Genomic DNA, 27,720 nt, shown 5'->3' with positions numbered 1-27,720 from the left:
CGTCCAGCCTTCTCTGTTCTTGTGATCTCAGAGTCTCGGGGATGTTAACACTCTTTCTTGTCCCACTCTAATGTTTTTACCCTCCACTCTTTTTTTAAATGTGATTTTGCCAGGTGTGGTGATGCGTGTCTTTAATCCCAGCACTTGGGAGGCAGAGATAAGTGGATCTCTGTGAGTCTGAGGCCAGCCTGGTCTAAAAAGCACAATCTAGGCCAACCAAGGCTATATACTTAAAAAAAAAATTACCAACCATCCCAATAACAATAACAACCATGACTTCACAGTCTAGTTTGCTTAGATGGTACACATCACACATCAAAGCCTGTGACTTTGGAAAAGGGTAGATATGTCCTGACATCACACACACTCGTGTTGGCAGTGGGCTTTTCTGTCCTCTCACACACCTGCTGGCCACACGAGGATTCCAGCTGTGTGACATTCTCAACAACATCTGCTAGAATCCGAGACCTTCAGTTTGCCTATGATTGTAAATGGTATCATTTGTGCGTGTGTGCTGGCATGTGCATGTGTGTGGGCCACAAGTCAGGTAGCTCAGCTTTTGTGACAAGCGCTTTTACCCGCTGGATCCTCTTCTGCCTACCAGACTTCCGCTCTTCATAAGGTAGGTGTGCCCTCTCACTGTGGCTCTTCTGCCCTTTTCATTGCTGGGCACAGGACCCCTTGCTAGCCACAGACGTCTGCCTCAGGCTCCCGAGAGCCAGAGTGACAGTGTGAGCCATACGTGGGCACGCTATGGCTTTAATCACCCCACTGAATTACAATGTATCCTTTCCCCTACTTTGAAAATATTCTCTCATTCCTTTTGCTGTGGTGGTGCATCTCTTCAGATACTTCGACCATGTCAAGCTCTTTAGGGTTTATTTTTTAATTTAAAAAGTGATGTGTGTGTGTAACACACGATGTTCCCCACAGCTATGCACTCTGTAGCACGTTGCAGTCCGTGTCTTCCATCTTTGTTTCCCTGGTGGCCTCCCTGGGTTCACCAGTTTGATCTTTTATCACCACTGTTTTGCTTCTCCTGTTCACTGACTTTAACTCTGGTCATTATTTTCTTTATTTTGCTCATCTGGAGCTTGCGGTAGGTAGTTTGAAGGTAATTGGCCCCATAAGCTCACAGGGAGGGGCGCTATGGGGAGATGTGGCCTTGTTAAAGCAGGGTGACTTTGTTGGAGGAAGTGTGTCACTGTGGGGGTGGGCTCTGAGGTCTCCTATGCTCAAGCCATGCCCAGTGGGACAGTTCACTTCCTGTAGAACTCCTTCCCCGGCACCATGTCTACCTGCACACTGCCATGTTCCAATATGATGACAACGGACTAAACCACTGAAACTGGAAACCAGTGAAATGTTTTCCTTTATAAGAGTTGCCGTGGTCATAGTGTCTCTTCACAGCAATGAAAACCCTAACTAAGACACAGCTTACTTTACTATTTTCCTTCTGTTTCTTCTTATCTTTTTTTTTTTTTTTTTTTTTTTTTTTTGGTTTTTCGAGACAGGGTTTCTCTGTGTAGCTTTGTGCCTTTCCTGGAGCTCACTTGGTAGCCCAGGCTGGCCTCGAACTCACAAAGATCCGCCTGCCTCTGCCTCCCAAGTGCTGGGATTAAAGGCGTGCGCCACCAACGCCCGGCTGTTTCTTCTTATCTTGTTTGTTTTGTTGTTGTTGTTTGAGAGAGGGTTGTCTCTCTACACAGCCCTGCTGTCCTGGAACTCACTATGTAGACCAGGCTGGCCTTGAACTCAAGATCCACCTCTGTTTCCTGAGTGCTGGGATTAAAGGCGTGTGCCACAATGCCTGGCTTTCTTTCTCATGGTTGAATGTGATGCCATTGGTTTGGGATATTGATTCTCTTTCAGTGGTTCACGCCTATAACCCCAGCACTGAAGAAGCTGAGCAGTAAGACAATTTCCATGAGAAATTTTTAGACCAGTCTGGCTCACAACAAACAATCATGATACTGTAGCAAAAGCTCTAATTAATAGTCAATAAGTAAATGTCTAATAATAATAATCTAATTTCTAAATTTGGATCTGGGGGCATGATTCAGTAATAAAGGGCTTTCCTCAAGTGTGTGAGTTGCTTGGTTCAATACCCAACACCAAAAAACCCAAACAAACACAACTTGGGCTAGAATGTTGGCTCAGCAGTAATCCCTGCTCAAGTACAGCTTTAGAGGAATCCCCTTATTACCATATTAATCTCATTTTCTGCTGCAAGCCACAAGAATATATTATCGAGAGTCAGCTGTATATAATAAAGCTATATATAGAAAGATCAAGGAATCTTTCTAGAGGGAAGCAATTATCAGGGAATATTTAGTGCTATTCAGCTTTTAATATATCAGGTGTCTTCTGCTATGAATTTCTTGTGTGCTCATATACTACTAGGCCTTAAGAGCAAAAGCATAAGCTTCTCAGACCTACTGATGATCTGAACTAGGTAACACCCCTATAGAGCCTAGGACACAGGCGGACTGTAGATGCATAGCTTTGTCTCTGTGCAAATGAAGCTCAGACTTCCCTTCCCCAGACTGGCCAAATGGCATTCCAGAGCATTTGACTGAGAACAAAGGGTTTTTTGCATATCCAGGTACAAGTGAAGGCTGGGGCAGAATTCCTGGTCCAGGCAGAGTTGTGTGGCTGGAGAGAAAGGAATAAGGCAGATCTTCTGTAGAGAATAAGGAAAAGAAGAAATGAGCATGGATGGAGAAGCTGAAGATGAGATCAAAAACATAAGGGCTTCATCAGGGCTATGAGAGGACAGGAAAAGAAGAGACAGAGAAGAGCTAGGCATGAGGGCAGAACAGAAAATGCGTAGAAGGAGAACTGACTGAGAAGAATGAAGTGTTTGGACTAAGAGTTTTGTGTACCTAGACTCATCTAATATCATCAAAGATTAGATTATCAGCTGGTCATAGATTCTTCTCGGACCCTGGGAGTGGGCTATCGAGGGGCAGAACCTCTCATAGTCCACAATAATTTTCATTGTCATTCATTTCAAAATACATTTGATTTTCTGGTTTCTTCTTGACCCATGGACTCTTCGAAACCACTTTGATTTCTCAGTATTTGGTGAACTTCCAAATATTTTTTTTTCTGCTAACAATTTCTAATTTAATGCCATTTCAGTCAAAAGCTCTATTTTGTACTTCTGGAGTCTTTCAAAGCCTGTTGAACTGTATTTGATAGCTCAGCGCGCAGTCTGTCTTTGTGAGCACATTCACTACGTGTACTTGGGAGGAAGGGGGGGGCATTTGGCTGCTGCTGTCATGACAGCTTGGTCGACAGAGTCAACCAAGGCTTCTCCCTCCCTCGTTAGCCTCTTTTTCCTCAGGGTTCTGGTTACTGAGGGAGGGCTGTGTGTTCAGGGATACAGCCAGCATTGGAGACATATGCCTTTAAGACCTGGGGGGCTGTACATACAGACAGTGACGAGGCAGTCACGTGTGGGTTTACAACCAATGAAGGCAGAACAAAATAAATACTTAAAAAGACGAACAGATAGGATATAGCTCTCTTTCGAGAAGCTGGGACAGCAGAAGGAAGGGTGAGATTTTAGCTCTGAGTTCTGACCTCTTGGCTTTCTCTTTTACATTGTTTCTGTGTTTCTTATTTAATAAGACGGTTGGTTACATCAACATCTGGCTAAAGAACACTGGACAAATGAGACAACTGAAGAAAAGGGACAAATCATCTATCCCAAGAAACAGAATGAAACGGTGTATGGGTATATATTATCTAAGAAATTTTATGTCTTCCTAAATGTTTGTTTCTGCTTTTCTCTAAAGATTTAACACTATTGGTCTTCTAATAGTCCCAGTTCAATTAAAATTTAAAGCTGACTTTGGAGTTGGAGAATGGCTCTCTCCTTCTTTAAAATCAAGCATGTTGTTAAAAGGAAAATGCAAACTCCCTGTATCATGCCAGAATAAAAGAGCCATCTTCTGCTATGGTACAGGACAAAAGCAAAATTAATTAAGGGACTATTCTATTACTAATCTCAACTCTTTTGATTCTATTCTGATTCTTTAAACTTTTCTTAAAGTATAAATTTTATATCAAAATTTACAAGATTAATATATATACACATTTTAAACTTTGTTAAGATATGAATGGTCATATAGAGTACTAACTAATTCTAGAAAAAAGGCTAGCTGCATATATATGTTTTTGTGTTCGAGTCTCTTATCAGTTTTCTACAGGAAATCATGGCCAGACCTAACATCAACTGAAGTCTCCAGAAAGAAGATGGGGCCTCACAACAACAACAATTCCACGTGGACAATAATAATATCATTAAGCTGACAAACATCATCCACAGATCAGCTTTGAACTACAAGATGCTCAGAGCAATTTTGAGATGACTAGCTGAGATGATCCAGTCTCAAAGACTACTTGAATAAGGACTTGAGATAAACCCTGAACTTTGGCATTATACACAGACTGGATAATGAAGGATATAGTTACCTTTCCTAGAATTTGACAATTATCCTAAAATTTTTCTTTCAGGATAAAGATAACTTCGCCCATACCCAGCAGGAAGCAATTTTAAGAATACGACGCCCACATTCCCAAAGAGGTGGTGTAGGGCGGGTGGTTTTTTGGTCTTTTTAATGGGTTTTGGGTCTGGGATAATTTTCAGTATTTAGGGGGATTGGTTACAAGTTATTGTCAAGGGTTAGGAAAAAGGCTAAGCAAAGGAGATTAGATTTAAGGTTCTTGTTTAAAAAAAAAAGAAAGAAAGAAAGAAAGAAAGAAAGAAAGAAGAGAAAAAGACAATTACTAATTTTAAATACTTTATATTGGATTGAATTGTTTTATATTGTATACAAATTTGAAAGTGATATTGTTGGAAAATGCTATATGTATATTTCTAATTGTATTTATACCATTCATTTAACAATGTAATGCAAATATCTGATCCTTGAATGTTATTATTACCAACTATTAGGATATAAAGAAATGAAAGTTAGTAGTTAGACATTACAATAGAACTTGTAGTCATATTAGATATGTTTTAAAAATTGAGCAGAGATGTTTTAGACAGGTCATCTTCAAACCCTTCAGAGATCTACACAATATGGCATTTAAAATGTTTTAATAACTTAGAAAATTTTTCTTTTTTGAGACATGTCGGCTCCTGGAAGTACCAATCTACTTCAGAGAAAATATGGGCATTGAAGAAACTGCATATGGAGTCAACTTTCATTGTGACAAAAGTTAGCCACTGGACAACAAAGTATCCTCGAATCAACAGGACAAAATGGACAGACAGAACACGAAACAAGGGACTACTGATTCTTGCCAAAACAAGTGTGGTTATGGCTTTATCAAAAGGCATCTTCTGAGGCCAGGACAATATGGCCCCATCCCTGAAGTGGCCTTCGCATCCGGAAAAGGTACGGTGCCCTTTTCTTCGAAGGCAGCTTAACAGGCAGAGGGCCGATGGCTTCTGTTGTGCAATGGAACAGCAGCTCAAAACTCACACCTCTTGATAATAGACTGGCATTTAATAGAGGGATGTGGAGAAGAAGGGGATGCTGAGATGAAGCCATATATACACAGCCAAGAAGAATGAACAGCTGAATTTAAAAACTGTCAACAATTTCCAGAATTTAAAATCCTGAATCATGACAGGACACTAGTGGAATTCAGGTGTTTCTGGTACGCGGACTGCTCTCACCCAATGTGAGGTTGAACTGTTGACCTTGTGTACATCCTACTTCACAAATGAGTCTGTCAGATACACTAAGCCTATAGGCTGAAGATGATGCCCCAACACTGCAGAGAAACCTCAGGTGACTGCCCAGGCAGCTGGCTGTTTCTGTCAACTCACAAATTTTTTGGAAGTTGCTTGCATGCACTTCCTGTTTTTATTTTTGTTAGCTAATATTATTCCCTTCTTGGGTCTCTGAGGGAGTTGAAGATTAGTTAGTTATGGTTGAAGATTAGTTACTTATAGTTGAAAATTAATTAGGATAGAAAGTGCATTAGATACATCTTGGATTTACCAAAATAGGATAGATAATGGAATTATTTTCTCTGATTTGTCAAATACCTGTTTAGGCATTTATTACTTGTATATATTGTATATAGTTATTGTACTTTTGTATATAGTTTTTCTTTTGTTAGTTATAACCTTTTGCTTTTTTTTTTTCTTTTTATTAAAATAGAAAAGGGGAAATGTGGTGGTATTCTAATTGTACTGAAATGTGATTTTGATTGTATGTTAATAAATAAAGTTGCCCGGGGGTCAGAGCTATTAGAGCCATAGCAAGAGTGTGGCGGTGGTGACACACGCCTTTAATCCCATAGATCTCTGTGTGTTCAGGGATACAGCCAGCATTGGAGACATATGCCTTTAAGACCTGGGGGGCTGTACATACAGACAGTGACGAGGCAGTCACGTGTTTGGGTTTACAACCAATGAAGGCAAAACAAAATACTTAAAAAGACGAACAGATAGGATATAGCTCTCTTTCGAGAAGCTGGGACAGCAGAAGGAAGGGTGAGATTTTAGCTCTGAGTTCTGACCTCTTGGCTTTCTCTTTTACATTGTTTCTGTGTTTCTTATTTAATAAGACGGTTGGTTACATCAACAGCACCTGGAGCACACTGCACACACAGCCTGCAAGCAGCCCAGCAGGTTGGAGAGTGTCACCTTCCCAAGTGACTCACTTGGTCTCAACACCTTCTGAGCAGCTCTGCTAGTTTTTGTTTCTTGCAGGCAGCTGGTTGATCATGACCATCTCAAGAGTCTTCTTTGCAGATCGGCTTGTCTGAGTCTTCTTCGCAGCTTTTATTGCTTACTCTGTTAGGGACCTAGTGAATCTGGTCAGTTTCAGGGACTTCCTGAGGCTATTTTGAGTTATTTACCACCCTGCTTAAAGAGTTTCACTGGAGGATAGAATGTTTCAATTTCAGAGGAAACTGTTACACAACACTACTCTGACAAATAATTTGTATCCATATTATACAAGTAACTCCTAAAACTCAATAATAAGAAAACAAGCAATCTAATAAGCAAACTAAGGTAATGATTAAATGAGTGAAAATTGCTTCACATCGTGGATCACTAGGGAAACAAATTAAACCACAATATGTTGCTACATCCTTATTAGAATGGGGTGGGGGACAACACACTGGAGTAGGACAGGGACTGGGAAGGGGACCAGGGACACAAACAGAAAACTGCCTGCAGCATGTGCTGACAACGGTGTTGAGCAACTGCCATTCCCATGGCCTAATCACTTGTAAACACAACTTGGTTAAGACAATAGTTGAGCTGGGCGGTGGCACACACCTTTTATCCCAGCACTCTGGAAGGCAGAGGCAGGCAGATTTCTGTGAGTTCGAGGCCAGTCTGGTCTACAAAGCAAGTTCTAGGACAGCCAACGCTACATAAAGTAACACTGCCTCAACTGTCTCCCACCAAAAAAGATACCAATTGAGCATTTACACAGCATAAAATCCATCCACATAACACCATGTATTTATAAGTAATTAACACTCTACTCACATGAACCATGTGTACTTGAATGCCTGTGAAACCATTCATAATTGACCAAAAAAAAAAAAAAAAACCATGCCAGGTGGTGGTGGTGTACACCTTTAATCCCAGCACTCAGGAGGCAGAGGCAGGTGGATCTCTGTGGGTTCGAGGCCAGCCTGGTCTACAGAGCAAGTAGGACAGGCACCAAAACTACACAGAGAAACCCTGTCTCGAAAAACCAAAAATAAATAAATAAATAAAGTTTAAAAAAGGGCTGACGTATAATTTGACATCATCAATTAAAAGGTTCTTTTCCAAGAATCTATTCCAAAGCCTCAGTGGAAATTCCCCGATTGTGGCTACAAATCCATGTGGAGCACTGAGGGAGCTTTGGAATTAAAAAAGGTAGGGAGGCTCGCTAAATTATTTGCTTTGAAAGAAAAAGAATTGTGACACAATAAACTATGCAAAGATGTGTTACATTGGTTTATGCTGTGGAATATTACTTTAACTATGTAAAGATGTGTTACATATGTTTCTGCTGCATTTGTTTAATGATGAGGGATGTGTTACATTTGTTTCTGCTGCATTTGTGTAATTATCAAAAGATGTGGTGCTGTGTCACCTTGCCTGCCTAAAGCACCTGATTGGTCTAATAAAAAGCTGAAGGGCCAATAGCTAGGCAAAGAAAGGATGGATGGGGCTGTCAGGCAGAGAGAATAAGAAGGAAAAAAATCTAAGAACAAGAAAAGAGAAGAAAGGAGAGAATGAGAATAAGGAGGAGAGGGAGATGCCCAGGGCCAGCCAGTCAGGCAGCTTCCATCAAGCTAGACAGAGTAGAACATACAGAAAAAGGTTAAAAAAAAAAAAAAAAACAGGGGGCTAGAGAGATGGCACAGTGGTTAAGAGCATTGTCTGCTCTTCCAGAGGTCCTGAGTTCAATTCCCAGCAACCACATGGTGGCTCACAACCATCCATAATTCGATCTAGTGCCCTCTTCTGGCCTGTAAGCATACATGTAGAGGGAATACTGTATACATAATAAATAAACAAATAAATAAATATTAAAAATATATATATAAATAAATATATATAAAGAACTCAAGAAACTAGACATCAAAGCACTGAACAGTCCAATTAAAAAATGGGCTAAAGAGCTAAATAGAGAATTCACAAAACAAGAACTACAAATGGCTGAAAGACATTTAAAGAAATGCTCAACATCCTTAATCATCAGAGAAATGCAAATCAAAACGACTCTGAGATACCACCTTACACCTGTTAGAATGGCTACGATCAAAAACACCAATGACAACCAATGTTGGAGAGGATGTGGAGCAAAGGGAACACTCCTCCACTGTTGGTGGGAATGTAAACTTGTACAACCACTGTGGAAATCAGTATGGCGGTTTCTCAGAAAATTAGGAATCTAACTACCTCAAGACCCAGCCATTCCACTCTTGGGCATATACCCAAGGAATGCTGATTCATACCATAAAGATACATGCTCAGCTATGTTCATAGCAGCACTATTTGTAATAGCCAGAACCTGGAAACAACCTAGATGCCCATCAACGGAAGAATGGATGAAAAAAATGTGGTACATATACACAATGGAGTACTACTCAGCAGAGAAAAACAATGAAAGCATGAAATTTGCAGGCAAATGGATGGAACTAGAAAAAATCATCCTGAGTGAAGTAACCCAAACCCAGAAAGACAGTTATGGTATGTACTCACTCATTGGTGGATTCTAGATATAAAATAAAGAACAATCAGACCACAACCCATAGAACCATAGAGGCTATATATATAGCATGGAGGTCCCTAGGACGACTGTGGCATATAATAAATTTCAGTTTTACTCAATTATTAAAAAAAAATAGCCAAATGAATGGAAACACATGAACTATGAACCAAAGGCTGAGGGGCCCCCAGCTGGATCAGGCCCTCTGAATAGGTGAGACATTTGATTGGCTTGATCAGTTTGGGAGGTAACTAGGCAGTGGGACCAAGTCCTGTGCTCATGGCATGAGTTGGCTGTTTGAAACCTGGAACTTATGCAGGGACACTTGGCTCAGTCTGGGAGGAAGGGACTGAACCTCCCTGGACTGAGTCTACCAAGTTGATCACAGCCCCCGGGGGAGGACTTGTCCTGGAGGAGGTGGGAATGGAGGGTGGGCTGGGGGTAAGGGGAGGAGGTGGGAGGGGGAAGAATAGGGGAACCCATGGCTGATATGTAGAACTGAATGGTATAGTAAAATTTTATATATATATATATATATATAAATTTTAAGAAACCTCAAAAAAAAAAAAAAAACCCAAGAGGAAGCATAGATGAAGAGAAATAGGTTAAGTTAAAAGAACTAGCAGGAAAAGAGCTCAGCTAAGGCCGAGCATTCAAAACCAATAAGTGTCCATGCCATGATGTGGGGGCTGCTACAGAGGACGGCACTGGGGAGGGTGCTCTGAAGGGGATGACATCAATCTAAAACCAAAGTTTGAGCTAACACAAGGACCATTGAGGCAACTCTCTCTTGAGAAGCCCACACTTCCTCTTGTATATTCACATACCCCCACCCCCCACCCCACTTGCCTCATGTTTAAGTCTATATTAAAATCTTTTCTTAAAAGAAAAAACAACACAACTTGCTGGGCAGTTGTGGTACACGCCTTTAATCCCAGCATTAAGGAGGCAAAGGTAGGCAGATCTCTGTGAGTTCCAGGCCAGCCTGGTCTGCAGAGTGAGTTCCAGAACAGCTAGGCCTGTTACATAGAGAAAACTTGTCCGGAAAAAAAAAAATCCAAAACTTGGCTTCACAAAAAAACAAAATTAGATGCACCCAAGTGTGGTAGTGCATTCATGTAAGCCCTCCTGAGCTTACAGTATTCAGGAGGCAGGGGCAGGAGGATCACCTTAACTCTCAGGCAAGGCTGGTCTGCAGGAGTTCAAAGCCAGTGAGAGCTACACAGTGAGGCTGTGTCTCAACAGAGAAACACAAAACACAAAGCCAATAAACATCTGCTCTCCAGTGACAGAACTATGGAACTGGATGGTTTGAAACAGACAGGAGAATGCTAAGACACATCATTTCCCTTTTTTAAAAATAATACTAAAAAAAGTTTTAAGTTGTTGTATGTGTTTGCTGAATGTACCACATGCATGCCGGATACCTTCAGAGGCTGAAGGAGGGCGTCAGATCCCCTAGAACTGGAGTCACAGATGGATGTGAGCCGCCATGAGGGTGTGGGGAAGAGAACCTGGGTTCTCTGTCCGAGTAGCAGTAAGTACTCTTAACAGCTGAGCCCTGTCTCCAGGGCCCACAGTGCCTCATTTCCAAATGAAGTCTTGTGAGGCAGCCAGAACTGGCTGAGAAGTAGAGAGCTGAGTTCAAGCTCCCCTCTGGAAGTTTGGTTTTGATAACACTGAATTTGAACAAATTATTTAACCTCTTTGAGCCTCATTTTCATCATCTGGTAAATGAGGGCAACAAATTAGGCTCCTTTTATTCTGGTCATACTCTGTACTCTTTTGCTGTGGGAACGGTCTGTATGTAAAATGTGTTGTGCTGATTGGTTAATAAATAAAACACTGATTGGCCAGTAGCCAGGCAGGAAGTATAGGCGGGACAAGGAGAGAAGAGAATTGTGGGAACAGGAAGGCTGAGTCAGGAGTCGCAAGCCAGACACAAGGAAGTGAGATGTAAAATTACCGGTAAGCCACAGCCACGTGGCAACTGATAGATGAATAGAAATGGGTTAATTTAAGATAGGAGAACTAGATAACAAGAAGCCTGCCACGGCCATACAGTTTGTAAGCAATATAAGTCTCTGTGTTTACTTGGTTGGGTCTGGGCGGCTGCGGGACTGGCGGGTGAGAGAGATTTGTCCTGACCATGGGCCAGGCAGGACTGGAGAAAACCAGCTACACTCTTTCCCTGTAAACTATCATGATTTTAACCACCATTATTTACTTATGGGCCCCAAACTTTTACCTCTCTGTGTCTCACACCTTTGAGTACATAGCTGTCTGTCTGGGTGGCCCTCCAGGAATACCAAGGGAAGTGGAAGTCACCTTTCCTTCCATGCCTCCTGCTGTCTCTGTTCTTCCTGCGTCTCTTCAGTTATCATCCACATCCACACTGTCACCAAAGCCAGACATCTCGAAACCAGAGCACTTCTGCTGGGAACTCTTGGTCTCAAAGGATCCTGCCTCAGCATCCCAGTGTTGGAACTGTAGGGTGGCCATCCACCGCACTCCAGGAGATAGCTTTGATTCCTCTCCCACATTCATTTCCCATCCAAGCAGTAGCCACACCCTAACATTTTTGCCTTCCTGATTCTCCTCAAATCTTCCCTCTGTTCAGCCTCTGCATTACCATTGTCACAAGTAAGTCTTGACTGTTCCTGGCCTACACCACTGCCAACAGCCCCCTCACTGGTTTCTGTGCGATGGTTCAGCTGATGCACCCCATCCTCCACATAAACACCACACATCCTCCACTCGAACCCCCCCACAACTCACAGCACTGGTTCTTCCCTTCTTTGGACTCACTCACAGGTCCTTTTGAAAATCAATGAAAGTAATGAACACTTTCCCTTAAAAGTAAACTAATGAGTCGATGGTGGTGCACGCCTTTAATCCCAGCACTCAAGAGGCAGAGGCAGGTGGATCTCTGTGAGTTCGAGGCCAGCCTGGGCTACCTAGAGAGTTCCAGGACAGGCTCCAAAGCTACACAGAGAAACCCTGTCTCAAAAAAAAAACAAAAACAAAAACAAAAAAAGTAAACAAATGAAATAACATACTTGGATGATGGGGGGGGGCACAGTGGAAGAGGAAAAAACAGTATCATGGATCTCCTGAAATCAGTCAGAGATCCATGGTCTCCATGATAAAGGTCAAACTCCAGGCCAGCAAGATGGCTCTGTGGGGGCTTGCCACCAAGCATGAGAACCTGAGTTTTGATCCCTGGGACCTACATGGTGGAATGAGACAACCAACTCCCTCAAGTTGTCCTCTGACCTCCATACATGAGCCTTGGTACTCCTGCACACAATCGAATGCATTCACACACACACACACACACACACACACAGCATAAAAAAATCAACTTCCTGAGTTATAACTTTATAAAGGATAACCACTGTAATCCCAGAGACCTTATATACTGTGTCCCAGCAACCGAGACCTGAGTTAGCGTTTTGCTCAAGTTTGTTACCTCTGAACCTCGTCCCTTGCTGTCCCACTTACTGGGAGTGTCCTCACCCTCTGCATTCCCCATCATCCATCACACACCTTCCCAGCCACGGTTGGAATGGTCTCCTCTTGGAAGCTTGGCCTCGTTTTCTGTTTGGGTTCGAGGCTACACTTCTGCAGATGCTTCCAAAATTGCATCGGTTCCAGCTCTGTGCCTGACTCTCGCTGTTGGCACCAGGGCGTTAGCCTGGCAATCCTTGGAGGGCAGTGCTGTGCGGCACTTTGGAGGTCACCGAATGGTATCTGGGAAGGTGCTGGGGACAGAACCTGGTCCCCATGAATGCTGGGCTCTGACACTGAGGCACACCACCGCCCTGTGCAGCTTTTAATGTGGGTCCTATAAGTAGACCTTGCTCCAAAGCACTTAGAAGAAGTGGGGGAGGGGAGAGAGAGAGGGAGGGAGGGAAGCCTTACACACGAGGACTGACTCCAAACCCTAACGACATCTTCAGTCCAGTGTCTCCCTTTCTGTAATGCCCCGCCTGAGGCAGACCCTACGGGATTCATCCGACTGAAGGGGTCTCTCCTGCTCAGAAAGAGGAACTCCAGCTGCAGAGCCGGCGGCACCAGCTTGTTTCCTATTTGCATTGTGAGTCCTGAAATGTCTATCTGCATTTCCTCCAAGAATAGCGTTGGGAAACCTGACTCTGATCACAGAGGATTCTGAAGGCTGCATTTGGTGGGTATCTTATAAATAAAACACAGTATTGGAGAGAATGAATGACAATATCCTGCTCCAGTGTAGACTATAAATAATTCTATGGAGGATTCTTGGCTCCCAATCAACATAATAATGACAGTAGCGAAAAAAACGTATTTTTTTTTTACTGTTTAACAACCCCAAAATACCAATAGTTCCTCTTTTAGGATCTTATGCAACTCCTCTAGCCACAAAAGTACATTGTGTGTGTACTTTATCTTATTTTTATATTTCTTTCACACGTTTTGGTATCTAAAGAACAGAATGGTATGAGTCAAGTTAACGACCATCATGACTTCTACAACAGCTTTCGTATTTCAGGGCTGCTGAGGAGACCGCCACTGGAAAAACAAACCAGGTCATGCAAGCTCAGGGCTCACACCCCACTTTCTTCTTAAAGGAAGAAAAGCTGTTGACCTAGTAACTACAACTAAAGCCTCCTTAGAAGCCATAGTGAGGGTAAGTCTGAAGAGCCACAGAGTCAGACGGGCACAGTGACCCCAGCACTCGGAAGGCTGAGGTTGGAGGGACTCAAGACCCAGGACAACCTTGTCTGTGAGATTCTTTGGCTCAGAAAAAAAGAAGGAAAAAAAAAAACCCAACTACCAACAACAACAAAAATAACTCAGACTCCAAACACTCTCCTCCGGTAAACCCCTTTCCTGGAGGGTCCTCAGTTCATGTGAGGGAGGGAGGGAGGGAGGGAGGGGACAGAGCAACAGGATCAAGCTATGGAGTATGTGAAGCCACATTTGTATTTCTATATGTGTGTGGGGGGGGGGGCAAAACAGCTTGAGCACACAGCTGGCATGACAGGCTTAATTGCAGACAACACCCAGATCCAGGAAAAGCTATAGGCATAAGCCGACACCACCCAGGGATCCACCTAGGGATGGCCCCGCATCTAAGGGGAAAAGCCTGACATCCCAAACATTCCAACCATCAGGTAAGATCAGATAAGATCGCCACATGTCCCTGAGCCTAGCACATACCTATTCCCCTTTTGCAGATACCCCTAGACAAATGTCAGCCAATTAGGGTCCTGAACCCTGGAAATCCCCTCACCTCAACTTCTGCTATGATTAAAAAAAAACAAAACACCTCACCTGGACTTGGGGCTGTCTGCTCTTACCACTGCATCAGACAGACAGAGAGACCAAGCTTGAGCTTGATATAAAGGCTCTTTGCATTTACATGCAGGACTCGGTCTCCCTGGTGGTCTTTTGGGGGTCCCCGAAAGCTGGGCATAACCCTATTCTCTTCAAGACCCCTTTGTAACTCCTGAGGACTGGGTGTGGTCACACGCATGCTTGTAATCCCAGGACTAAGGAGGCAGAGGCAGGTGGACTCGAGGTCAGCTTGGGCTACCACCTGAAAAAACCCTCTCACAAAGCCCAAAGGACGAGTGGGAAGACAATAAAATGCAATAATCTACTGTGTATGCTAATTAATTTTTAAGAATAAAAGTTTGCAGTACTCCTCAGATTATTTGTTCTTTTTGTCAAATCAAAACTTCACCAGAGTCAGGTGTGGTAGCACATGCCTTTATTCCTAGCACTCAAAAACAGGCCGGTAGATGGATATCTGTGCATTTGAGGCCTACATAGTGAGTTCCAGGCCAGCCAGGACCCTGTCTCAAAACAAAACAACACATGCTAGGTGATACTTAGGAGGTATTCTGAGTCAGCAATCTATAGATGGCAGTCTTCCTTCGTTCCTTTCCCTCCTCCTTTCCTCCCCTCCTCCCTCCCTCCCTCCTTCCCTCCCTCCCTCCCTCTCTTCCTTCTTCCTTCTTTCCTTCCTTCCTTCCTTCCTTCCTTCCTTCCTTCCTTTCTCCTCTCCTTCCCTTTTGATGGCAATCTCCAACACTGAATGCTTATTTCACAGTCAGGGGCTCCTGCCACACATATCATTAGGGAATGAAGACCTGAGAGGCAAGGTCTAAACTGAGAAGATGGTGTGGGGAAAGTGGGGAGGTTCTCATGGAGCACAAATATTCCCTGGTGATAAAATGTAGTCAGCACATTTGTCCAAAGAACCATTTAGAAAACTGCTCCTTGCTCCTGAGCCATGGAGCTTGAGACCAGCCTGGCTGACAGAACAGAACGACCATCTGGAAAATTCAAACCAAGCCTGGCTTCTGAATGTGCCCTCATTGTCCCAGCACTCAGAAGGCTGTGGTAGGGGGACCAGGAGTTCAAAGGCATCCTTGGTTACATATTAAGTTGGAGGTCAGCCTGGGCAACATAAGACTCTCTCTCTCTCTCTCTCTCTCTCTCTCTCTCTCTCTCTCTCTCTCTCTCTCTCCTCTCTCTCTCTCTCTCTCTCTCTCTCTCTCTCTCTCTCTCTCTCTCTCTCTCTCTCTCTCACACACACACACACACACACACACACACACACTTCCAAACTCAAACTGTTTCTTCCCCAAATGCAAAGATCATATTTGGTTAGGCAGTGGTACCATACACCTTTAATCCCAGCACTTGGGAGGCAGAGGCAGGGGATCTCTATGAGTTTCAAGGCCAGCCTGGTCTACAGAGCAAGTGCCAGGGTAGCTAGGGCTATACAAAGAAATCATTGAAAACAAACAAACAAACATAGATCATATTTGACTTTGTGACTGATCATTCATTTTTGCCTCAAATGCAAGAGCATTGCTGTTTCCATGGGCATATAATACAATCTATCTATATTTAAGTGGTTTTTTGAGGCAATGGCCTGGGAATTCCTATCCTTATCTGCTTGAAACTTCATTGAAGCATGCTGATTTCATTTCACTTTTTAATTTTTTTTACCTTGTGTGTACATGTGTGAGTGCAGGTGTGTGCAGGCCAGTGTGTACCTCTGGAGGTCAGAGGACAATCTCAGCTATCTTCATCTTCCACCTTGTTTGAGGTAAGGTTTCTTAGTTCTTATTTGCTGTTGCATAAGGCAGGCTAGCTGATCTATGACTTGCCAGGAACTCTCCAGTCTCCCTCCCACCTCCTGTAGGAGTGCTGGGACTACACAACAAGCTCAGCTTTGAAATGGGTTCTGAGGTTCCAAACCCATGCCATTTTTAATCTATAGGCATTTAGTGATCAAAAACATCTGTCGGTATTACTTTACCTCTTTCCTCATTGTCCCCTAAGCCCCACCCCCAAAAAGCTATGAAAACAATTGCTGGAAGGTTGAACTAACTAAAAGGAAACTTCAGGGGGCTGGAGAGATGGCTCAGCAGTTAAGAGCACTGGCTGCTCTTCCAGTGTACTGGGGTTTAATTTCCGGCACCCACATGATAGTTCAGAACCATCTGTAACTATAATCCTAGGGGATTCGACTCCCTCTTCTGGCCTCTCTGTGCATTGCACACACATGGTGCATATACATACAGGCAGGCAAAACACCCATGAACACAAAAATAAATAAAATTTTAAAAGTAAATAAAAGGAAGCCTCATGTCAAAATGCTTTTCCTAAGCCAAAATGATGGCTTAGTGAATAAAAGCACTTGTGGCCGCACCTGATGGCCCAAGTCCAATCCCTAGGACCCACACAGTGAAAGGAGAGGACTGACTCCTACAAGTTGTCCTCTGGCCTCCACCTGCTCGCTGTGACACACAAACACACACACACACACACAGAATAAATGAACTTTTTATTTATTTATTTTTAAAAAAGAGATGTTTGACAATCTAGATGCCCATCAACTGAAGAATGGATTAAGAAAATGTGGCACATATACACAATGGAGTACTACTCAGCAGAGAAAAACGACAGCATGAAATTTGCAGGCAAATGGATGGAACTAGAAAGTATCATCCTGGGTGAGGTAACCCAGACTCAGAAGGACAAACATGGTATGTACTCACTCTTAAGTAAATACTAGATGTAAAGCAAAGGACAATCAGACTGCAGCCCACAGATCCAGGGAGGCTACCTAGCAGGCGGGACCTTAGGATGACTGTGGCTTATAATAAATTTTAGTTTTACCCAATCACTGGGCAAGCTTCAGTGAAACATTTCACTATTAGGATAAGAATTTGTACTGTATCAAGCTGATGAAAGAAAATCCTGGCTATACTTTCAGGAGGGGAGGCTAAAATCTTTTTAGAATATAGATGAGCCTATAGAAAATGTCTGCCATAAATCAAACAGTGAAGGGGAAGATGAATAGGAATCTCACTTATACAACTTAAGTAAAACCTAGCTCTCTGAACAGATGAAGATAGGTCTCTTCTGTATCCCAGAGTCTAATCAATATTTATATGTATAATTCAGCTATCATTTGGCTTAAAAGGGCTTATTGGGAAATGTTATAATTTATGCTATTTTCTACAGAGAAAATATTTTCCAGTTTAAAATAACCCTGGACTTTTAAATTATAACCTGTTTTTATGTTCAGGCTATTTGAGTATTATTTCTCCTGCAGTTGTACATAAAATGTTTTTACATTCAAAAAGAAAAGGACAAATACTATAGAATTGTATTATATGAAATATATAGAATATACAAATTCATAGAGACAGAAAGATTAGACCTTATTTCAAGACAGAGAAGAAAGGAATATAGAGCAATGATTTCCTAAGTACAGAATCTCTGTTTTGTGTGATGGAAAAACCCCACAAATGGACAGTAGTATCAGGATGTAATATCATGAATGTAATAAATCAATACAATTAATGTAATTAATGAATATTATAAATATAATTATTGAATGAATACTGTGAATGTAAACAATGAATACCACAAATGTAATTAATATCATGAGTGTAATTAATGAATATTATGAGTGTAATTAAAAAATAAATTTAGGGGCTGGAGAGATGGCTCAGAGGTTAAGAGCACTGGCTGTTCTTCCAGAGGTCCTGAGTTCAATTCCCAGCAACCACATGGTGGCTCACAACCATCTATAATGAGATCTGGCCCCTTTTCTGGCCTGCAGGGATACATGCAAAACAAAACACTGTATACATAATAAATAAATCTTTAAAATAAATAAATAAATTTTTAAAAAGATGAAAATTTTTTTTAAAAAAAGATGTTTGAGATATTTTTCCTGGAAAAGGCAAAGACCATGGATTTGCTAAATAGAATAAAACTGGCTATTTATGCATAAATTATGACACCACCATCTCTTTCCTTTTGGCACACATTGTCTAAAAACGTTCTGTGCTTGACACAGAAATAAGCATTCAATAACATATGTTAAATTAAAAAAAATACTTCCCCTCATTTATCTTCTATTCATTTTTCATATCTGAAGTTTTCCTGGGAAAATACGTAAACCTCCATCTTTTTTAAAAAAAGATTTAGTGTGTGTGTGTGTGTGTGTGTGTGTGTGTGTGTGTGTGTGTGTGCTCATTGGTATGTGTATGTTAAGTGCTGGTGTCCACATAGGCTCAGAGGGACGAGATCCCCAGAAGCTAGATTACAAGTGGTTGAGAGCTACCTGACAAGGATGCTGGGAACTGAACTCACGTCCTCTGCAAGAGCAGTGTGCACTTTTAACCACTGAGCCATCTCTCTAACCACACCTTCTTAATCTTTAATATCTCCTTACCTTGTTTTCAATCAGACAACAGGCAGTTTCAAAAGCAATGGAAACATCTCAACTAATAACTAGGAGTTACTGCAAATGCCATTTTATTTATAAAATGTAGATCATTTTTAACAGCAGGCATGCATTCCCCAAATTTACGACAGGCAAATATGAAGTCCCTATGCAGAAATTAATAGCTAGCCTAAACTCAGATGAGGCGAGAATTGAAACTAAAGCATTAGAGTCAAGGGCCATCAGGGGTCTGGTATTCCCTCTAGTCCTAACCAACTTTTGCCCAGCCTCTTTGCCTCCAACTTCTTCCTCATCCACCCCTTCTTCAGTTCTTGAGAAGGAAAATAAAGTAAATATGGTGGTTTGAATTAGAATGTCCCCACAGGGTCATATATTTGAATGCTTGGTCCCCAGCTGGTTGAACTATTTGGGAAGGACTAGAAGGTATGGCTTTGGAGGAGGTGTGTCACTGGGGGTGGGCTTAGGTTTCGAAAGTCCACACCATTCCCAGTTAGCTTTTTCTGCTTGTGGATCAAGATGTGAGCACTCAGCTACTGCTCCAGTGCCATGCCTGCTGCCTGCCACGCTCCCCACCACGATGGCCAGGGACTCCAACCCTCTGAAACTATGAGCTCCATTAAAATATTTTTCCTATAAGTTGCTTTGGTCATGGTGTCTTTACAGTAAAAGAAAAGTAACTAAGGCAGAAGTTTGTACCAGGAGTGGGGTGTGGAAGATTTCGGGACTTTGAACACTGTAAAGAGAGCTTAGTGCACCATTCTCCTAGGCACTTGGAAGACAGTAGTGTTAACTAGGAAGCTATATCTAGTGTTGACTAGACAACAAAGTGGACTAGGGGGGCCCAGGTCAGGAGGTTTTAGAGGGAAAAATATTAGCAACGGGGCTTGAGATCCTTCTTGTGATATTTTGGCAAAGAGTGTGGCTGCTTTTTGCCCTTGTCCTAAGAATCTGCCTGGGGACTACTTTCTTTGGCAGAGGATATTTCAGGACAGCCTAACATTGACAGTGTCATGTGGTTATTAGTGATCACTGTTATGCAGATCTACAACAAAACTGAGCAAGTGGGACAAAGAGAAATACAAAATGTACAGTTTAAGGAGCAAAAGGGTGCAGGAAATTTAATGTTGAAGCCAAGTCTTGAGCTCAAAGAGATGAAAAGTTTAAAGAAAGATTTAATGTGGAGTTGCATAAAGGGGAGTGTTATCCTCAGGGCAAGATCCCACTTGGTTAAGCTTCCAACTTGCAAAGAGGAAATGCCTAAGGAATCTTCTGTTCCTAAATGCAGGAAAGCATGTTCAACAAAGGAAGGAAACAAAACTCATGCAAATGTAATTCCCAACCGAGCAGGCAGCAGAACTTACCAGCACCAGCCATGAAGAATACAGGAGTAAAGGGGTTGGGGAATCTTCCTCTGCGGCTAAGGAGATACTCCGAGACCAGGCACGTATCAGGGAAGACCCTGCATGGGGACCAGCAGAGGCCCATGCAAAGAGCTGTGAAAGTAGTGAAGCCTGGGTTTTGTTGGAGACCCTAGGATGTTGGGGACACCAAAGCTGTAGGATATCTGCCAAGGAACACTGCAGACCAGGAGTCAACCCAGCCCGAGGAAAAGGAGGGTGCTGTAGTCACCGAGGTCGGAAGGACAGGGCCACGCAAGCCCTTTGACATCAAACACAGAGAAGGGGTTTGGAGTTGGCCTTGCTGGGTTTCCGTCTTGCTTTGATCCACACTATGCTCCCATTCTTCATTTTTGGAATGGTAATGTATATTCTGAGCCATTGTATGTTGAAAGTATGCAGTTTGCTTTTTGATTTTGATTTTTACAGGGGATTACAATCAAGAGACTGCCTTGAGTCTCAGAAGAGACTTTGAACTTTTAAACTGTGTCAAGATTATGATAGACTATGCGGACCTGGAAGTTGGATTAAATGCATCTTGCATTATGATAGGGCTATAAGTGTATGGGGGCCGGGGAGTAGAATGTGTTGGTTTGAATGATAATGGCCCCATAGGCTCATCTATTTGAATGCTTATGCCACAGATGGTGGAACTGTTTGGGAAGGATTAGGTGTGGCCTTGTTAGAGGAGGAGTGTCACTAGGGGTGGACTGTGAGGTTCCAAAAGCCCTAGTAGGCAGTGGTGGTGCATGCCTTTAATCCCAGCAATCCCCAGGCACAGAGAGGTAGATCTCTGTGAGTTGGAGGCCAGTCTAGTCTGAGTTCCAGGACAGCCAGAGATACACAGAGAAACCCTGTCTCAAAAAAAAAAAAAAAAAAAAAAAAAAAGCAAAACAAACAAAATAAAAAAGCCCAAGCCGTTCCCAGTTAGCTTTCTCTGCCTCATGTCTGTGGATCTAGATGTAGCTCTCAGCTACTGCTCCAGCACCTTGCCTACCTGCCCACTTGCCTCCTGGCCTGCCTGCCACCATGCACCCCACCTCCTGTGCCATAATGATCATGGTCTCACCCTCTGAAACTGTAAGCAAGCCCCAATAAACTCTTTTTTTAATAAGTTGCTTTAGTCATGGTGTCTCTTCACAGCCATGGAAAAGTAACTAAGACAAGCATGACAGACAGACCAAAAACAGTGGCTAATTCAAGGCTCCAAATACAAACTCTCAGAATGAAAGACACAGTATCTCAGTTACTGTAATATTGAAATCTTTTCTTCACGGTGTCAGTGCCCAATGTAGATAAAGGCACAGAGAGCTCCTTCCTTTTGTGGGACATTTGCACACTGTGTACAGGTGCTGTGGTTGGTGTAATAAAAAGCTGAATGATCAACAGCCGGGCAGAGGTATAGGCGGTAGTTCAGGGGAGAGAAAGGAAGGGCAGGAGGAAACTGGGCATGCCAGGAGAAACCAGGAGACATGGAGTGAAAACGGGAAGTACAAGATGGAAGAGAGGTAATGCCACATGATAGAATGTAGATTAATATAAATGGGTTAATTTAAGTTTTAACAGCTAGTCAGGAACAAGCCTAAGCTATAGGCCAAGCTTTTATAATTAAAAAGAAGTCTCCATGTCATTACTTAGGAGCTGACTGGTGGGACAGAGAAAGACTCAACACATATAGTATCCAACATGGAGGCTTGAATATCCATATAGGGGCTGAGAAAGCAGTCTCTCAGGTACCCTGGGCAAACAGAGGCATGGCTTTTTTAAGAGGCCCTGTTGTACAGCCAAGCACTTGAGCAGCTGGTACTAGGTACAAACTCCTGCTTGAGGGAGACACAGCAAATTCCCAGAGCTGGGGTGGGTAAATGTGGCTTCAGGGTCAGTACCCACTGACATGAGACTAGGCTCTCAGGGAACCGAGGGGGGGTGGAGCCTGTCACCAGGAGCCATATGCAAAGCAGAGCTGCATGGCAGTAGCCTAGCAGTTTAAGCTTTGGCTCACACAGTCAGAGGAGGCTGCAGACACACACACACACACACACACACACACACACACACACACACACAAGCCATGTCCAGGCAGACAAAACCTCTGACAGAACAGGTCACAGTGTGTTTTAAAATGTGCTTAGATGCTCCAGAAAGAAAAGAAAATGGGTAAGAAAAAAAATAGTTTGAAAATAATAAAGTCTTTAAGGAGAGAGTGAAGTAACATTAAAAAAAAAAAGCTACATAAAGACGGGAAATACACAGGGTGTCTGGATCCTGTCTGGTGTTTTGTTGACTTTGAATTTTTAAATGCTAATGTACAAAAAACAATAGCTGCTGAGAGACATTGGATTATGTAAACTGCTAAATTAAACCAACCTCTATATTTTAAGAACAACTTAACTCAAAATGGAAGTCAGAAAATACGTTGCATTGAGGGAGGGGTTATGCCTTTGTTTCCACAGGAAACAGAAAGTTATGGTTATCATCAAAATTAGTGAAGATCAGATTTGATTGGCAGAGACCTCCTGAAAATCTCAGCTACAGACGTGAAAAAAGAAACCAAGAAAGACTACAGGACAGGTGACGTCTACTATGGGAAGAGCTCTGAGACTGGATGAAACGTGATAAATTCTGTTGGCTACAGAGTCCTCATGACTTATTATTACATGACATCCTTTCATATGGCATGGATAGAGGTTTGGCTCTACAGTCCAAACAAACTTAGAGAGTTAACAGATGCCTTTACCTGCTCAAACAGAAAACAAACAAACAAACAAATCTTTAATTGACTTGTGCACACACTTTCCATACTTGTGTTAACGCAGATATATAAGTTACTATTAAAAGTTTGTGTCCTTTCAGAAAAAAAGGACAAGGCACCAATGAAGACAAGTAGCCTAGGTGACCCAGCCTCTCAGAATGCCTCAGTTGCAGTTTCCTCAAAATTCTGTATCCAGAACAACTTCAGGGTTGCTAGCTGAGATGGTCCAGTCTCACAGACTATCCAGCCAGGACTTCAGATAAACTCTACACTTTCCCATCACACAGAGACTAAACAAAAAATAATACACCTAGCTCTCCAAGGACTTGTCCATTATCCCAGTTTTCGCAGGGTCCCCTAAAGATGCTGTTGCCCCCCTCTAGACGGCAGGAAGCAGTCTAGAGAACATGTTGCCCACATCCCAAGAGGTAGGGTGGATAGTTTTTGGTCGTTTGGTGGGTTATGAATGTTTGTCATTGTTTAGGGGGTTTGGTTACAAGTTGGTCATGGCCAGGAAAAAAGCTGAACAAAGGAGATTAGATTCAGGGATCTCTTTCTGAAGGGCAAAAGGGGGATATAGTATAGAAATGATGGAATAAAAGGGTGGATTGAGTCTACTTTTGAACAACTAGTCTCAAATATTTTACACTGGTACAGATTTTTGTATATTGGTACACATTTAAGATTATTTTTGTTATATTCTATGTATGTTTCTACTCTTTTTTTGTTTGTTTGTTTGTTTTTTGAGACAGGGTTTCTCTGTGTAGCTTTGGAGCCTGTCCTGGAACTCACTCTGTAGCCCAGGCTGGCCTCGAACTCACAGAGATCCACCTCCCTCTACCTCCCGAGTGCTGGGATTTAAGGCGTGCGCCACTACTGCCCGGCATGTTTCTATTCTTGTTTAAGGTATTGTACCTAATGCAGTTCATTTAAAACTGTAATGTAAAGTTCTAGTCCTTGAAAGCTATTATTATAAACCATTTATGTTGTGGGATATTTATATACTGTGTGAAGGTGTATTTGCTGTGATTGGTGTAATAAGCTGAATGGTCAATAGCTAGGCAGGAGGTATATGCAGGATTTCCGCGGACAGAAAGGAAGAAGAGGAGAAATCTAGGTGCACAGGGAGGAGACAGGAGACATGGAGAGAAAACAGGAGGTGCAAGGTGGAAGAGAGGTAAAGCCACGTGAAAGAACATAGATTAATATAAGTGGGTTAATTTAAGTTATAAGAGCTAGTTAGGAACAAGCCTAAGGTATAGGACAAGCTTTCATAATTAATAAGAGGTCTCTAAGTTGTTATTTGTGAACTGGCAGCCTAAAGAAAAATCTTCCCTCTCTTCCATCATTATCCTTGAAAAATGGTACTTACAAAAGAAACCAAGCTCTCCTCTTGTAATGTAAGACATTTAACGTGAGTATTTAAAGTCTTTACCTTACTTTTTTTTTTTTTTTTTTTTTTTTGGTTTTTCGAGACAGTGTTTCTCTGTGTAGCTCTGGCTGTCCTGGAACTCACTTTGTATGTAGACCAGGCTGGCCTTAAGCTCACTGAGGTCTGCCTGCCACTGCCTCCCAAGTTCTGGCATTAAAGGTGTGCACCACCGTGCTTGGCTGAACATCCCTACTTTTAAGCTCCTTACTTCACCCAAGAAGAAAATACTTATGGGCAAGCATCCACACAGCTAGTAGGGATGTGAATTGGTAGACTACTCAGGAAAACTCCTTTGCAGTACCTATCCAAACTGCATATATGCCCTCCCTCTGGGAAAATCCCACAAGAAACGGGAGTTTAGGTACAGCAAAAAACAGAACGATGATCATAGCAGTATTATTTGTAATTATAACAAAAACAGAAGCAAGTTCTTAAAAAGGGTTCTGAGAATTGAGCCCAGGGGCTTCATGCATACTAAGCAAGTACTCTACTACAGAGATCCATCCTTAGACCAGGAAGAGCTTGAATGACCAACAAGGGGATGATGGATAAACAGGTGGTAAAGTGTATCATACCAAAGAATGGCAGTCAACGCTGTTTTCAAGGACTGTACTACAGGGAATGACTTTGTATGTAGACCAGGCTGGCCTTGAACTCACTGAGGTCTGCCTGCCTCTGCCTCCCAAGTTCTGGCATGAAAGGTGTGCACCACCGTGCAAGACTACAAAGTCTTCTCTCGTAGTAAGCACTACGTTGAGTCAACGAGGCTGGACACTGGGGCTGTAGAGAGGGCTCAGCAGTTAGGAGTACTTGCTGTTGTTGCGAAGACCTGGGTTTGGTTTCTAGCACCCAAAGCCATCTGCAAGTCCACTTCAAGGGGGAGTCAACCACCTTTTCTGACCATCACAGGCACACATGTGGTGCACACACACATCAGGCAAACACTCGTACACATATCAAAATAAATACGAGGAGAGAACTAGAGCCGTGAAGCAGCATTAGGGGAGTGGGTCAGTGCTGCGGGGCACGCCTCAGACACAACATCAAGCCCTGAGTCGGATCCCCAGCGCTGCAAAGGGAAGGGACAGGGGCGGGGTGTCACCGTGATTTACTTTTTGTGAATTTCAAAAACAGGCCAAAGTAATATAGGGCTTGAGAAATCAGAGTGGTGGTGGTCACTTTGGAGCTGAGTCACATTGTGTTTACACACACACACACACACACACACACACACACACACACACACACACGACATACTGATATATAACAGCAGATGGATGGACTCATAAAACCGTGCATATCTGTTGTCTGTGTGTTGCCCTTGAATCTGGAGAGGGATATAGACATTTCCCAAGAAGGAGTCCGATACAGTTTGAGCGCGGTTGGAAGTACTGCTCGGATGCCCAGTTACTTCCCTTAGACCCCTTTAGCCCTTTAGAAAATCTTTTCTGCTATGGAAGAGGCACTAATATAACAAATAATAAGAAGAAACACAACCAAAGCCTTTTGCATTAATAGAACCTGAAAGGCAAAGCATATTATATTATGTATTTGAAATGTACCTATTTAAAACTGGTGTAAGAAAGGTAAAACGTCGGTTTTCCCACCCTTTTCCTTTATATCCTACACTTTTTACTTTATGATTCTTATTTTTTTTTTTTGAGCGATTGGAAGTCATTTCTGTTTATTGTGTTGCAAATATTTTCTCTATTTGTCACCGACAGCTCAAGCCCGAATCCTAGTCGGAGCTGAAGGGGAAGTAGGTTACCGGGCAGATGAGGGCGCCAAGGCCGGACCGTGAGTGCCTCACAAGGCTGCAAAACTAGGGCAGGGCCCAGCGTCCCCAGATTCCCAGAACTCTGTCTCCAACTTCAGTTCAACCCAACCCCCTCATCTTCCCCAATAGAAAGCCCACGCGAACCGATCTGAACTGGGTCGGAAGGGACCTTGTCCTTATCGTTAAGGTTTTCAATCACAGCTATCATCCAAGCAGGTAATTTGGGAGGGCAGTCCTCGGAGTTCTTGAAAATCTCACTAAGGGTTTAATCCTAGGATAAGAATAGAATGGAGAGGGGAAGGACAGCTAGTATTTTAATTTGTAAATCCGTTTTTGGATAGTATTTCCAAAGTAACTAGCCATTGATCTAACCGAAAACTGGCACAGGTCGGGGTCGCCAGCGGGGATGACCGCTCTAGCAGAATATGCCATTTTCCCATTAGAGTTTACTCGGTCAACCACGCCTCAAAGAGGTGAGAACGCCACCCCTCAAGAATCCACAGTAACCAGGAGACCAGGCTAGGGGTCCAGGGGACCAGCCACGGGTCGGGGGTCCGGGGCTACCCGTGCTGCTGCAGACTCTCCAGGACTGGCTGCCCGCATCCAAGCCCAAGCCTATGCACGGCGGCCTGGGGACTGCAGAGGAGCGCTGCGGAGGAGGGCGAGGGCGGGGGTGGGCGAGCCGCAGCCAAGTTCACCGCTTGCGCGGGAGGGCGCGAACGAGGGGAGGGGGGAGCGCGGGGGTGGGGGTGTGCGCCGGGCCAGAGCGGGGAGGGGGCAAGGGGCCTTACCGAGCAGCGGCAGTCGGCCGCCGCGCCGCGCCAACACCCGCATGGCCTCCGGAGCGCGCGGTACCCAAGCCGCCGGCCCAGCCTGCGATGCGGCCCCAGCGGCGCACCCAGGGCTGCAGGTGGCTCGCCGAAGGATGCGCGTCACCGACCGCAGATTCCCTAGGACTGGTGCAGAGCAGAGGGGGAGGAACCTCTCCCCAGAGGCCCGGGCAGTGCGAGCCCCCGGGGCGGACAGGAGGGTTGACCTAGCGCGCAGCACTGCGGCCGAGCCCACGTGCCCGCCCTGGTCCGCAGCCTGCGCTCCTGGCGCCCAGGGCGCCCCGATTGCAGCGGGGGAGACTGGGTGTGGTCCCTCTAGGGAAGTTGCTCGGACAAGGTGGCTGGGGCCGTATTGCGGTCCCTGGGAGTCCCCAGACCTCTCTGCTTTGGATTCCAGAGTGTGAGAAGAGCGGTGACCCACAGACCTCCCTCTTCGCGCGGGGGCATGATGCCCCCACGAAGGGTGCCAAATCGGTGCCACACACTGGCGACTCTGCAGGTTTTATTCCGCGCCT

The 27,720-nt window shown here is 43.6% G+C and overlaps 1 protein-coding gene across 1 annotated transcript in view; it reads right to left on the bottom strand.

Annotated features, from left to right (window-relative positions):
* The window catches only part of Flt3 (fms related receptor tyrosine kinase 3), an 87,069-nt gene extending 59,581 nt beyond the window's left edge, over nt 1–27,488 (bottom strand). The window contains exon 1 of the mRNA XM_006979627.3: nt 27,167–27,488. Coding sequence (XP_006979689.1) covers nt 27,167–27,209 — 43 coding nt within the window. The 5' untranslated portion in view covers nt 27,210–27,488. The remainder of the gene's footprint in view (nt 1–27,166) is intronic.
* Between the last annotated feature and the right edge of the window lie 232 nt (nt 27,489–27,720).

Source organism: Peromyscus maniculatus, chromosome 23 (assembly GCF_049852395.1).
Source record: "Peromyscus maniculatus bairdii isolate BWxNUB_F1_BW_parent chromosome 23, HU_Pman_BW_mat_3.1, whole genome shotgun sequence".
Classification (NCBI taxonomy): Eukaryota; Metazoa; Chordata; class Mammalia; order Rodentia; family Cricetidae; genus Peromyscus; species Peromyscus maniculatus.
This window is presented reverse-complemented; position numbering and strand designations above follow the sequence as displayed.